Genomic DNA, 13,710 nt, shown 5'->3' with positions numbered 1-13,710 from the left:
TTTACCTTCAGCAAAATTAGTCTACGTCATCGCTTTATACAGGGGTAGAAGAGGAATCATCTCATCTAATCTTTCAATACTGTGTTTGAAGTTAATAATTCGAACCACAGATAAATGTTAAACACTTATTTATGAACAAATAAATAAAAGTCTGCACACTGAGCAGAACACACACCAGTAAAGCAAATGTGATAATAACCGGTGAATTCATAATCATGACAGACATAAAAGTATATCATAATATTTTAGTTTACTGCATAATTTAACACAGATTACACAAGATGGTATTTATTGTCCAGGGCGCCTATGGGCTGCTGGACGGTCAATGCATGCTCATTAAACTTTACGAGACTTCCACGTTATGCAAGACAAAGCAACGAAGTGCGTAAACATTAACAATGGCTCCAGCAGCGTTTCATTTCAGCAGTGGAAAGTCAAAACTACAAAACAAAACAGCATAAAACATCCGAGCAGGCAAGTTATGAGAAGGGTTTTTCTAATTCATGAAAAAGACACATTTGGTTCTCCAAGATAATCTGCTAAAAAGGAGAAATGAAAAAAATAAATCAGACTTTTTTCAGCACACAAATTGAATTTCTTTGCCGAGGAAGGTATAAAACAACAACATCAGAAAACTAAGTGGATGAAGGAGTCACACATGTTTGGCAGGAGGAGCGCTTCTGGATGCTCTGGAGGACCATCAGGGTGCTGTGGAGGGACAAATATGAGCCTTTTTTACTCAGGGATACTTTCACGCACACACACACACACACACACACACACACACACACACACACACACACACACGAAAAGAAAGAACGTCTTTGTTTAGGACTTGTTGGGAATCACTTACTGGTCATTGTCGGTGCAAGTCCAGCGGAAACCTCTGGACCGGAGGATTCGGATCAGGTCTACAACAGATCCTTGACAACATGATTCTCTGCAGAAAACACGTGATTTGATGGTGGAACATTTTGTTTAGCACTTTTAGAGAACTCAGTGGGATCACAAGTCGAGGCCGTGTAACGCTTTCTTGGAAAACTGATGAGATTATTTGAACTCAGGCTCCAAACAGATGTTTTCCCTTCACTTATTTTGTATTAACTCGGCTTTTTGTCGATCCTGCGAGACAAAAGAGCCACACACAAATTGATTTCACTCCAGATTTTCTTCCCGTTTTCACAAAGGTTGTCCTTTTCCGCTGATAAATTACGGAACAGAAATAAGAAGTTCCGAATCGGCCGCCCAGTAAATCAGTGATCTACAAAGAACTGGCGTAAAAAAATAATCAGCGAGTCGATTTTAAAAGCACTTTTAAAGGTGAGCCGTTGGAAATTGGTCCCCTTACATAAAAGGTCCGTCCAGATTGGTCACCACCTTGATGTTGACATAATCCACTTTGCGTGGGCTCAGCCCGTCCAGTTCGACACTCGCAAACATGCTGCAAAGTGGGAACAGGAGGTTTGTTCAAAATGCCGCACAGATTCCGTAGCTGAAACGTTTTCCCCGGGAAGTCTGCGGCTTACCTTTTCCTGTCGAAGGCGTCGGCGATAGATCCATTCAGTAACACGGTGACGTTGCCGCACGCCGTTTCAGCAAACTGACAAAAGGCGCGAGGAAAAGCAGGTGAGAGCAGGAACCCACCGCTGCTTTCGAAGCGCCATCTTTGCATTTAAGTGACGAGCGATGCACAAACTCACATTTTGTGAGGCGAGTCTCCACAAGGAATACACCGGATGGCTTTTACACTCAGACCATTCCGGGCAAGAGCTGAAGTTAAAATCTGTGCAAAAGTCACAGTGGTTAGCATTTATGCGTCTTTGGTTTAAGGGGAGTTTTTAGAGTACGACTGTCGTTGTCTTCCTCCCTCCTGGACCAATTCGCCTAATTTGCATGTTTTTTGAGGTGGGAGGAAGCTGGAGAACCCGGAGAGAACCCACGCTGACACGGATAGAACACGCAAACTCCTCGCAGAAAGGCCCCAAGTTCGATTTGAACCTTGTTCTGTGAGGCAACAGCGTTACCCACTGCGCCACCACGCTGCCTTAAAGTCCTGAGTTTTCATTAACTCTTAAAATCTTCGTGCTTTAAATTTTTTTTTTACAGGTACATTTTGAACAGGCCTACCGGAGTCTTCGTCTCGCCCGCACCAGATGAGGTGATTGAACATGTGGCCGACCAGCGTGTCCTCCAGCGTCCAGAAGTGTTGCACGACAGCAGAATAGCTGCGCATCAGCGTCTTGGTTTTACTCCAGAACAGGAACTAAACGGAAGGGAGGACGATGTGAAGGCGCTCCAGCCGATGATGACATATTGATATATATTTGTAATTCCTGGGCAGTCGCTCACCCTATCACACGGCCAGGTTTGTGGCTCCCCGTAAAAAATCTGATGATAATCCTCCACTGTGACGCTGCAAGACGATTTACGGACAACCGCCTGCTCGAAGCGTCTCCAAATGTCCTCACAGTCGTACCTGCAACCGGAGAGACAGCACCTCCCCGTGTTATTCCTAACAGCTGCGTGATTATTGCAAGAATCAATCAGGATTAGATGAGATTAGAAGATGCTTTCATCAAGATCCGCCGTCCGTCCAATAATCAACCGAGATATTGAGGAACACATTTTGAAGCTCCATTGACTGCAATGCTAATGAAAATTTCAAAGTGATCCAGAATCCAGGATCTCTTCTGGATCGTCACTAAAATGTAATAATCTGTTCCTGATAGCATTCCCAACATTTCCTGGAAATTTCATCAAGATCCGTCAGTAACGTTTTGAGTTATCTTGCTAACAGACAGACAAAAAAGAACATTCCTGGTGATTGCAGAACTCTCGCCACGGCGTCGGTTCAAGTCCTACATTCAAAATCATATTTTAAAGTAAAATAACTCCTTTCATCTCTACTTCAGCGACAGGGTGTGTCGTCGTCGTCGTCCCCCCCCCCCCCCGCCCCCCAGCTATTATACAAATATGCTGATCCTTTTTCTAGAGTATAGCCTGGGCAAAATATCGAGTTATGAAAGGCCTTTTCAGACAAAGAGCTTCGGGACCTGCCCCTCTGTCCAAACAAACGCTGTCAGTTTCTTTCAGCAGAAGCCCAACTCTTTCACCGTCCCATTCAAACTTTAAATTCGAGGGACAAATGGCTTACAATTTGCTCTACCAGCAGGACAAGAGGAGAGAAGTAAAGTCTGACCCGGCTGTTAGATGTGAAGCTGCCGTCGGGATAGGAAGAAATGACAACGTAAATGGCTGCACCTCGTGCTGGGGTTGATAAACGTGATGTAGTTGTAGCATCGCCCCAGGACTATCGCCTTAAGGTTCGGGGTGGTCCCCAGCTGGGACGTCCGCTGGTAGGGGCAGAGCAGGAGCGTGAAGCACCCTTAGATAAAAGGACGGAAACATTTAGCTGGGCAGATCAAAGGGAGGATGTTTCACGAGGGATTTACTTACATGTGGTCACACTGATCACCGCAAAGGACGCGGATGTTTTAGGGGCCATAATGATGGCGACACCCCGGCCCGGGTCGCCGGGCCGCAGAACGGACTTGTGGGAGAATACGCTCGCTGCAGATCCACATGAAAAACAACAACACATTTTCTAAGCACTTTTTTGGGGGGTTTGATTCCCGAGTAGCAAGTTTTTGTCTGAGATCTCTCACTAGCACGCCTTTTCTTTTTCCTGTCCAACCTGGCAGCTTTTTCGAAAACACTGAAGGTGAATTTTAAAAGTGAAAAAAAAAAAAAAGGCATTTAAATGAACACATTTCAATTATGAAATATGAGCAATCATAAATAAGCATGAGTATTTGGTCATTCTGTAAAATACTCACATTGTTTTTTTGTTTTGCAACAAACGGATCCCTGGATGTTAAATCCTTTCCTTGTGTCCAGACGTCCTCCTGTTGTGGCGTGCGCCGCTGTGCAACCTCCCCTTGCAGCTAATGGAGGCCTGAACGGCTGGTTGTCCCGTCAGTGAACAGACGAGCGATTCTTTCTTGCAGCCTCCTCTAAAAACGACCAGCTCCGCATGACTCCTATTAGCCAGCTCCCCACACTGTGTTCTGTTCTGTTATTTCATGGTCGATTATAGACGGACATATTGTCGAGACTTTTTAGCGTATTTCTATTTACGTTGTGCATTTTGGTTGAACTTGCTTGTGATCAGCCGAGTGTGTTTCTCGTTATACTGTTTCGTCTTAAGACTTGTTTTTGCATTTCCATCTCTTGCAGCTTCGCTCTCTAATCTATAAAACATTATTGATGAGAAAGTCACAGATCTGCCGATGATTATTCACAGCACCTTCGGGCAAAGTGGACTAATAGAGGCTCGAGGGAAAGGAACCCTTGAAATCCGCTGCTGTCTCGGCTGCAGACACACAAACGTTTCTCTATTTTGTATATTTTCCATATTTATTATGACTTTTTTTTTTAAAGCAAATGTTTTTCGCCTCATTCGTTGCCTCTAGCAACACGTAAAAGACTGATTGAATTTGTGACATTGCATTCAGCAGTCCTGAATTTACACGCACAGCCTTGCGATGAACGTAAATTATTCTGCAGCTTGGAATAAAAGAGCACCAAAGGTCACCTGCGGGTAAAGCGAACAGCCTCCATCACCGTGACTCTCCAGCTAATGCGTTATCGAATGCAGTGCCTCTGGCTCCATCTGCTGGTCAAATGTGGTACGTGTTTACATCTATATATTCACTAATGTTTGTGTAGGTTCTCATTCCAGATACTTAACACTCGGTCTACCAGAATTCTGCAACTACTAGAATGGCCATAGCAGTCATTTTGACTGCTCGGAAATTATTTGTATATAATCTGGATTATTGCTATCACGATATAAGAAAAAGGTAAAAAAAAATGTCAGCAAGTGTGGAATTCGATGTTTCTAATTCTAAAGTCTTGTTTTAATATTTAAGTAATATTTTTTACTTAACTTTTTTTTACAATTATTATTCTATATATATATATATATGTATTGTGTTTGGATAATACAAAAATATATTTAATTCGTTTTCATTTAGGGTAATAAGTATAAATAAAATAAAATAATAAAAACTTTCTCGCGCACGAGAGAAAAACAAACCCCTTTAAAAAAAACATGACGCAAAGACCTCATAAGCGGAAATGACAGCCTTTTAGCCAATGAGAATGGCGAAAGGACGTCCGTTGCCATGGTACTGACCAATGAGAGTGAGAATTCCTTTTAGCCCCACCCTCTGCTAGCTAGGTGTGTTTGGTTTTTTGACTAGCATTAGCTTATTGAGCCTCAGAGTAGCGGAGTAAATTACAAGGTGAATTCAGAGTAACTACACTCCGGATGCTGTTAGCTGTCGTCGCCGATTTCCAGTGAGAATATTCACGCATTTTGTTAGCTCACTTAACAGCGCTAATTTCACACGTTTGATCGCCTCTCTGTTGTTTTAGCTAGCTTGTCGGTAGTTCGGATGCGAGTAAATCTGTGAATCAACGTTACACTCACGATATTAACGCCATCAGCATGAGTGATAAATGGCAAGAGTGTATGGACCATTGCGTGGAGGTCACTAAACAAGCCGGCAAGGTGAGTGAAGATCCTGTTATCTGCAAATAGCCTCTTTTTCTTTCTTCTTCTGGTGCCTCAATCAGGAAATGAAACGTGTTGCAAACGTCAGTTTAAATTTTAAATCGACCTTTATTCAAAGAATTCCCCCTTCAAAGGAGAACAGCACATTTATTACCTGGGTAGTAAAGGTTTATGATGCAAAACCAGACTGTTTTGCTGAGTTGTGCTTTTTACTTCAAGGTGGGACTGATTTAAAATTGTTGTGTCCCACGCAGATGATCCACGAGGCCCTCCAGAAGGACATCGCCGTCATGGAGAAGAGCTCGCCGGTCGACCTGGTGACGGAGACGGACCAGAAGGTGGAGCGACTCATCATTTCCTCCATCAAGGAAAAGTACCCGACTCACAGGTGCCAGCGTGAATCACGCGTTCCCCGTAATCTACGTGTTTTCATTCATCCCTGCAGCCAGGGATTAAGAAACAATGTCAAGCCTTCAAGAGCCGCAAAGAACACATAAAAAAAACAACAACTAAATGTTAATAATATAATAATAAATCTCAATTATGCAGCTAATCGCTGTAGATAAATTAGATGAACCGTTTCTTTTTGATTTGTCTGTGTTTGTGAAGCTTTATCGGCGAAGAGTCGGTGGCGGCGGGCGCTCCCAGCGTTCTGACGGACGATCCCACTTGGATTATCGATCCGATTGATGGCACAACCAACTTTGTCCACAGGTATCCCTCTCGCTGAAATACTGTCGGTTTGTCTTCGTCGCTCCATGTCTATTTTTATCTTTTAATTAGGTTTTCTCCTGGATCGTCCTCTCTGTCAGGGATAATTAGACGATGCAGATGAAACAGAACGGATAAAAGGAATTGATTCCTCTGAGCTCGTACCTAAAAGGAGCGGCTCATTTCGTGCATTTCTTTTGCCGCAGGTTCCCGTTTGTGTCCGTATCGATCGGCTTCACGGTGATGAAGGAGGTGGGTCTTATAGTCTGTGAATTACACATTGTTTTGACACTATAGCGTCATCAATTATCAGAACCAAACTGTTTGATTCGTATTTCGATTTGGTTCTCCTTCTGCTTTTTGCCCTCCTCCGACAGCGCTTTTCAAAATCTTGGTAATTCTGCGCTTCCTCTTGCCCTCAGATCGAGTTCGGGATCGTCTACAGCTGCATGGAGGACAAAATGTACACGGCGCGGAAAGGCAAAGGCGCTTTCTGCAACGGGCTCCCCATCAAAGTGTCTGGACAGAAAGGTGGGCGACGACGTCAGGCTCCACCAGGTGGCGACGACGCCACGCCGATGTTTCTCGGCTCCATAACGTCCGGACCTAAAACACAAACGCGTGGCCGTTTCTCTCTCTGTGTGTTTTTACCCCCAGACATCAGCCAGTCTCTGGTTCTGACTGAAATGGGCTTCAAGAAGGACGCTGAGCATTTCAAAACCATGTTGGCCAACGTGAGGCGCATCCTCACCATCCCTGTTCACGGGTAAATACGGCGGGGGGGAGGGGGGGGCATCACTTTGATGATTTCATCGACAGTGTTTTTCATCCGCAGCATCCGCTCCCCGGGCAGCGCCGCCATCAACATGTGCCTGGTGGCGTCCGGATCAGCCGACGCCTACTACCACATGGGCATCCACTGCTGGGACATGGCGGGGGGGGCGGCGGTCGTCAGGGAAGCCGGGGGGGTCGTCGTGGATATTTCAGGTGAAAGTGCGAGCTTGCCGAGACGCCGCCGAGTCGCCGGGTGAAATGGAGGAAGCCGGCGACTTTCCATGCCGAACCCGTTACAGTCGGACGTCTTTTCTCATTCAGGCGGAACGTTTGATCTGATGTCTCGGAGGCTGATCGTCGCCAGCACCCGAGCGATAGCGGACCGCATCGCAGAGGAGATAACGGAGTTGGACGTCGGCAGAGACGACGCAGACGGCCAGTGAGACGTGTCGCCTTATCGGAACCAAACGGATAAATATACCTCGGAGTGTTTTTCTGGAACCTTGAGAACTTTTTTTAGTCTTTTTTTTGTGGGGGTTTCACAGATTCTGGCTTTATAATTTATTCGAGTCGTATTTACGGTATTAAATATGAGTGATACACCTTTTTTTACAGTATTGATTACAATCAGTCGGCTTGTTATTTTTGATTGTTTTATATCCGTGGACAAAAAGCTGAAAGAGAATGAGTAGATTTGACGGATAAAATCCCTCCATTAAGCATGAATCAGCAATTATTTAAATAAAAAGTCACGTTTAGCAAATGTTCCGCAAGGACTTTGTGTTTTAATTGTTGAATCGTTATTTTAAGACCTTTACTTGTACAGTACGATTGTGATTTTTGGGGCCCTCACAAGAAGTTTGCACTGTACAGGGGAAAAGTGAATTTAAACGGCTCATGTTTATCTTTTTTTTTTAACAACCAGGCAAGACTAAAATCCTTTTTTATAAAATTATTTTTTATAAAACCTGACCAAATGAAGAAAACACTAAGAAATAAAATCGACAAAAATGGCTCCCTAGTTATTTCAACACTGCGACATTCCTTCGCCAACGTACTGAAATCCAATTGAAATATTCCTGAACTCCCATCGGATAAATTACAATCCCTCCATCTGTCCGCAGGAAAAGCATCCTGAACGCCTCTGTGGCGTCCGAATCAGTCGAATGAAAAGCTCATATTCTCTCTGACCTAGAATAAACCAGGATGCGCTGCCTCTTCTCCTTATAAAACCTAAGAAGTAAAAGTATGAAGAAAGAAAAAGAGCTCTCTAGTGGCAAACAGGAAACCAAGTAAACGGAAAACAGCAGGCTTCCGAAACGCCATAAACCACTAGAAAAAACGCACAAAAACACAGTTACCGCTGTGATTTAGGGGGGAGATAAAAGCTTTCACCTCCATTACACCATGTAGAATTCTATGCTGCACCCCCCCCCACCCAACCCCCCTCTGCCCACACCCCCCGGGGCGATGTGTTTTATGAAATGGCCTCCGGTTTTCATCTCCATGGACCGCTGGCTCTGCTTTTTCCAACTTTGCTGATGACCAACAAATGATTTTAAAACACTTTACTTGAGCAGCCCCAGCTTTATGAACTGTGCCCCCCCCCCCCCCTCCAATGGAAACTAATGATCCATGGCAGTCTGCAGCTGGGAGGGGTTGGAAATAGTTTCTAGTATCCGACACCAGAATGCCAATTCCTCCACCTTTATTTGTTTTACAGCACCCCCTGGTGGCTGCTAAAGCAAGTACCAACCCATTGTTTGGAAAGCTGGCTTTCCTGTAAAAAAAAATTATAAAAAAAGTGACCCTGGATAGTTTTCAGACTCAAAGGGGGGGACTGAATGAAAGATCATAAAGGACTCTACGTGGGGGGGGGCGTCTGAAGCTCCTGCTCATCTTTCACCATGCACCGTTGACCTTCAGAAACTTCAGGATCATGCCAGGACTCGGTTACAGCTGTGATCCCAGGGAGCCCAACATCCAAAGCATCCGTCATCCCGGATAAATTATTCATTACAGACCTGCCGGGGAGACGGGAGGACTGATGTATTTGCTTTCCTTGACCTACTTCCCTCAGCCAGCCTCCCGTCTTCTATTTAGTGCACAACAGAGACAACAGGGTGACGACGTCTCTCCTGCTGCTCCAGGTCAAACAAAAGTTCCAACAGCACCTCCCTTTGTGATTCCCCCCCCCCCCCCCCGCTGATGTGTCAAGATAAACAGAGGCTTGTTTATTTCAGCTTGGGAAGCGTTATTTAGAGCTCGCACGGTGGGGCGACGGTGTCTCCTCGGCATTGTCACCGTTGGAATGAAACTGCTGCGACCTCAGATCTCTGAGAGGTCAAAGACAAGGGTCAGGCGGGGTAGAACTGAAAGTTTGCTTTAGCAGTCGGCCTCTATAGTTGCCAATTGCAAACAGGTAAAAGTGTCTGGACACGCCTTGGCGGCGAATTCCCAGGATGTTTCTGGATTGATTGATTTTTACAAACAGACGAGGGGGGGATCGGGTGAAGCAGAACTTTATGCACAAACCGTTAGCTTCGCTGTTGCATGTGCAATCTCTCTCTCTCTCCCTCTCTCTCTTTTAAAGGTTTAATTGCGTAAGCAAACAAGAGGCTCGCTAGTTTCCTGCAGAAACGCAGCATTTACCACTAATTGAACAATCTGGATTGCAGCAAGGTTTTACTTCCTTGCCAGGCAGCTGTTTGCCGTTTTGAAGAAGAAGAAGAAGAAGTAGGTTGGAGAGTCTCGAACGGTCTCTTATATTCCCACTGGACTTAAATGCAGCATGTACAGGAATCTTTTAAACCATAAAAATGCTGTCGTTTCCTATCCGTACGCACTCCTCCTTCTCGTCCTGCTCTATCTTGACCTTTGACTTGACCTTTCTGCAGCCACAGTGAGAAACAAGCATGTTTGCTATGGTGACTCACTGTCATGGGGAGGGGGTCTCAAAGTATTTTTCCACTAGTGGAACACAATAAAGGGACATAAAGGCAAACACTGACAGGAGGCTTGTTGTTCGTCAGCTCAGGAATATTACAGAGGCAGCCAAAATGTTTCCACATGCTCGGCAGGAAATGTTGCATCTTGTTATTGCGTGTCCGTTTTGCTATTTTTTTGTTGTTGGTTTTTGGGGGGGTGATTTAGTAACACCAAAGGGTAGTGCTAGTACATTTCCCACCCTGCCGTGCCAGCTCTCTTCAGCTGCAGTGAAGCAACTTAAAGTTCTTTAAAAGGAGGTGCACGAGCATCAAGGAGCGAGACTTCAGGAAGCCCCGCCTGACTGCACAAGGTAAAGTTCCCTTTAAAGAATTCTGCTCTGAAGAAGTTATTTAAAAAATAAAAATGAATCAAGTCTATTTTAATGTTAGCATAAGTGCATAGTTTACGTTTCTGACTATTTCTAAACTTGAGATGAGATTAAAATGCAGGATTTGACTTTCCTGCAGAACACAAGGCTGCAGAAATGTGATGCAATTCACTCTATAGTGAGGGACGTGAGCCAAGCACTCTTTCATGCATCTCCAAGAGAAGGCATCTTATTTAATAACGCAGCATTGCTATTATATATTCAAGTTGCTAATTAATGCAATTCTAAGTCGCTATTTTGCTTTTACGAACTGAGATTATCATTCCAGGTTCTCTGGAAGGCCATCCTTTGAAAGAAAATGGGAGACGAGTGGCAGGCGACTTTTGACTTTGCTGTTACGGTGGCAAGAAAAGCTGGAGAGGTGCGTACTAACGTCTGGATGTATTTCATCTGCAACATTAGATAAACCCCTACAAATATGGGTTGAGCATAATATTCCAGCGAAAACCCAGAGCATCCTCCGATAGCATTTTGTTTGCTCAGGAAATCAGGAAAGCCGGGGAGAGCGAAATAAAAGTCTCGACAAAGAGCTCCACCGTCGACCTCGTCACCAAGACCGATGAGAGGGTGGAGAAGATCATCATCGGGGCTCTGAAAGACGAGTTCGGAGAAGGGAATCACCGGTAAGGCGCGCCCGCAGAGCCGCGCGGCTAATCGGGCGCTACGTTGGCCTGTCGTATTCTGATTGGTCCGTCGGTTATTCTGCGCTGCAGTTTCATTGGAGAGGAGTCAATGGCAAAGGGGCAACCGTGCATCTTAACCGACCAACCTACATGGATCATAGACCCTGTGGACGGCACCACAAACTTTGTGCACGGGTAAGGTGGTCGAGGAACGTCCATCTTTATTACTCCTGTGCAAAGCCAAGCTAGCTGTTCCCTCCTGCTTCCAGGCTTTATGCTAAGCTAAGCCCATTTAAGGTATGTAATCATGATAATAATATTAATACCAGTGCTAACCACATTTGCAGATTCCCATTCGTGGCTGTCTCTATTGCTTTTGCCGTCAACAAGGAGGTAAGTCAAACCAAATAAGCGGGACCGTTATAGTCCACGGAAGTATTCTGTGTATTTTTAGTTTGCTAAATCTGAAGCTACGAAGTTTCGCTTTCAGCTGGAGTTTGGCGTGATCTACAGCTGCATGGAGGACAAGATGTACAAAGCCAGGAAGGGCAAGGGGGCCTTCTGCAACGACGAGCCGATTCAAGTGTCTGATGTAAAAGGTATTGCAGTATTTATGGGACGTTCAACGTTTAAATATTTCAATAATGAAATCAGCCATTAAAAACCAGAAACACAAATTGAGCGCTGCATTGACCATCCTTCACGTCACATTTAATATTTGAACTGAATATCTGAAAAATGTCCACGCGAAGGTATCGCTCAAGGCAAAAAACATATTAATAAAGCATTCAAACATAATGGTCAAGATCAGAAAGGTTATGCACGCTGAATTTGTTTGATTACCTTTATACATATATGTGCATAATAGGGTCTTCTTTGGCATGCCGTCCTTGCAGATATTAAGAAGTCCATTATCATCTCCGAGCATGGAACGGACAGGAGCAAGGATAAAGTATCCAAGATATTCTCCACTATGAAGAAGATCCTCTGCATTCCGGTGCACGGGTAGGCCGCCACGCCGGCTGATTATTTTACTGCTAGCTGCCCAACACGGCGCAAAAAGAAAAGGCTTTCAAGCTGTAGTCAAGGCCGGAATGTGCCATCAAATAATTATTCTTTACAAATGTCATTCCTGCATGAAATTAGCAGCCGCTATAAAGTGAGGCTAACAAAAGAGGCTAACCTGCAAAGGTTCAATCATCATCAGGAAGCAGAAATCTCTAATCAAAAGTACATATTTGCTTTTTTTTTTTTTAAAGCTACAAGAGAAACCTTGACATGCTAATGCTAAATAATAAAACTTTACATTACATTTAGAAGGTAGACAAAATGTGTACATCTAAATTGTAAATGTCGAATATCCACATTGACAAACTATTCTAACTCACAATTGTGAATAAACCCAGCTAGCTTAACCCTCTTCCGATAACCGTAGCGCTGGCGCTATTGTCGTCTATGCCTGGTGTTATGGTAATAATGCACCACCATTACCGGGAACCGGCGCCGGTGCTCCGGTCAAAGAGGCTGATTTTGACCAGCAGGTGGTGCCGTAAAGACGGGCCCGGGTGTGCCCTCACCATCCGGTGGTAAAGGGTTAATTCCTGCTAAAGCTAACTAGCAGTTAGCAAAGTCAATGCAACGCTGCAAGCTTATGCAAATCTGTGCCACAGAGGCCACAGATCCTCGGAAAAGCGTTGAGATTGTGCTAGCTAGCTAGCTTACTGGAGCTGTGTGCGGACACAGATGCTTTGTTGACATTCGTCGAGAACACAGCACCAAGTCACCTTGAGATGTCGTGCCTGTTATTTGTTCCGTCAGGCTCCGGGGTTCCGGGACAGCTGCCACTAACATGTGTCTGGTGGCGACGGGGGCGGTGGAGGCCTTCTTCGAGATCGGGATCCACTGTTGGGACATTGCGGCCGGAGCGGTTATAGTGAAAGAAGCTGGAGGAGTGCTGATGGACGTTGACGGTGGGTCTTTCAGATCGGATTGAGCGGTTTAACTGCTGAACGATTCCGGTTGAGGGCAGGATGTCGTTTGGCTGAGGCCCTTGTTAATAAAGGCTTTGTCTGAACATTTCAGGGGGGCCGTTCGATTTGATGTCTCGACGGATGGTTTCAGCAAACAACGAGACAATTGCCGAGCGGATCATCAAGGAGATTGAAAGATTCCCAGTACCGAGGGACGACTAGCGGCAGGAGAAATAAGAATGGAAAGAAAAATCTATTGTATTTGAATGCTGTCAATAAAGTTACGGCGCAGAAATCGCCGCTGATTGTCTGAATTCGCATCCTTGGCGTGTTTCATCGGCACGGAAATAAATACAAAAATATCCGGGTTGCATTTAATTACACATCTCTGATCGGTCAGTTCAAAAAGGAAAGAATTGCACTTGTAAGTTTTCTGTAATTTGTACACGTGCGACTTATTCAACAGATTACAAGAGACGCTTCAGTCTGAGACTGATGTTTACTCTGAATGGATTTCCTATCGCTGAATTTATTTCTTCTTCCGTCCCATGTGACTCTAATGTCCAATTATCTGATGGGAACGAGTGAAACTGTGCCAGGGTGATTACCCTCATTAGCACCAACAGTCCTTATCGCCGAGTTAAGTCAATGTCGAAGTTACTCTATAAACACCGGCCC

The 13,710-nt window shown here is 44.8% G+C and overlaps 3 protein-coding genes across 3 annotated transcripts; 2 read left to right on the top strand and 1 right to left on the bottom strand.

Annotated features, from left to right (window-relative positions):
• Positions 1-635: 635 nt before the first annotated feature.
• Positions 636-3,505, bottom strand: LOC137904112 (ADP-ribosyl cyclase/cyclic ADP-ribose hydrolase 1-like). Its single transcript, XM_068748275.1, has 9 exons — positions 3,457-3,505; positions 3,262-3,385; positions 2,350-2,476; positions 2,128-2,263; positions 1,701-1,783; positions 1,527-1,600; positions 1,349-1,441; positions 854-940; positions 636-708 (listed from the first exon to the last, which is right to left on the bottom strand). Exons 1-9 carry the CDS (start codon positions 3,503-3,505, stop codon positions 636-638), a joined length of 846 nt encoding a protein of 281 aa, XP_068604376.1.
• Positions 3,506-5,298: 1,793 nt separating this feature from the next.
• LOC137903646 (inositol monophosphatase 1-like) lies at positions 5,299-8,070 on the top strand. Its single transcript, XM_068747775.1, has 8 exons — positions 5,299-5,575; positions 5,833-5,966; positions 6,188-6,292; positions 6,496-6,541; positions 6,712-6,820; positions 6,947-7,055; positions 7,125-7,276; positions 7,385-8,070. Exons 1-8 carry the CDS (start codon positions 5,513-5,515, stop codon positions 7,504-7,506), a joined length of 840 nt encoding a protein of 279 aa, XP_068603876.1. The 5' UTR covers positions 5,299-5,512; the 3' UTR covers positions 7,507-8,070.
• Positions 8,071-10,342: 2,272 nt separating this feature from the next.
• Positions 10,343-13,328, top strand: LOC137903656 (inositol monophosphatase 1-like). The gene is made up of 9 exons (XM_068747786.1): positions 10,343-10,361; positions 10,708-10,800; positions 10,923-11,062; positions 11,153-11,257; positions 11,410-11,455; positions 11,553-11,661; positions 11,959-12,067; positions 12,881-13,032; positions 13,145-13,328. Exons 2-9 carry the CDS (start codon positions 10,738-10,740, stop codon positions 13,252-13,254), a joined length of 834 nt encoding a protein of 277 aa, XP_068603887.1. The 5' UTR covers positions 10,343-10,361; positions 10,708-10,737; the 3' UTR covers positions 13,255-13,328.
• The last annotated feature ends 382 nt before the right edge of the window (positions 13,329-13,710 follow it).

The sequence above is a fragment of the Brachionichthys hirsutus genome, chromosome 14 (genome assembly GCF_040956055.1).
Source record: "Brachionichthys hirsutus isolate HB-005 chromosome 14, CSIRO-AGI_Bhir_v1, whole genome shotgun sequence".
Classification (NCBI taxonomy): Eukaryota; Metazoa; Chordata; class Actinopteri; order Lophiiformes; family Brachionichthyidae; genus Brachionichthys; species Brachionichthys hirsutus.
The sequence above is the reverse complement of the archived record's forward strand: the minus strand, read 5'-3'. Positions and strand labels throughout refer to the sequence as shown.

What these genes read in the sequence shown, in the direction of transcription:
- LOC137904112 (XM_068748275.1), bottom strand. Translation starts at nt 3,505, where the DNA reads ATGGCCCCTAAAACATCCGCGTCCTTTGCGGTGATCAGTGTGACCACA. An exon ending in GGTGATCAGTGTGACCACAT is followed by an intron (nt 3,386 to 3,456) that starts GTAAGTAAATCC and finishes CTTTTATCTAAG; the next exon opens with GGTGCTTCACGCTCCTGCTC. An exon ending in GACGCCTTCGACAGGAAAAG is followed by an intron (nt 1,442 to 1,526) that starts GTAAGCCGCAGA and finishes CCCACTTTGCAG; the next exon opens with CATGTTTGCGAGTGTCGAAC.
- LOC137903646 (XM_068747775.1), top strand. Translation starts at nt 5,513, where the DNA reads ATGAGTGATAAATGGCAAGAGTGTATGGACCATTGCGTGGAGGTCACT. An exon ending in GCTTCACGGTGATGAAGGAG is followed by an intron (nt 6,542 to 6,711) that starts GTGGGTCTTATA and finishes TCTTGCCCTCAG; the next exon opens with ATCGAGTTCGGGATCGTCTA. An exon ending in CTCACCATCCCTGTTCACGG is followed by an intron (nt 7,056 to 7,124) that starts GTAAATACGGCG and finishes TTTCATCCGCAG; the next exon opens with CATCCGCTCCCCGGGCAGCG.
- LOC137903656 (XM_068747786.1), top strand. Translation starts at nt 10,738, where the DNA reads ATGGGAGACGAGTGGCAGGCGACTTTTGACTTTGCTGTTACGGTGGCA. An exon ending in CTTTTGCCGTCAACAAGGAG is followed by an intron (nt 11,456 to 11,552) that starts GTAAGTCAAACC and finishes TTTCGCTTTCAG; the next exon opens with CTGGAGTTTGGCGTGATCTA. An exon ending in CTCTGCATTCCGGTGCACGG is followed by an intron (nt 12,068 to 12,880) that starts GTAGGCCGCCAC and finishes TTGTTCCGTCAG; the next exon opens with GCTCCGGGGTTCCGGGACAG.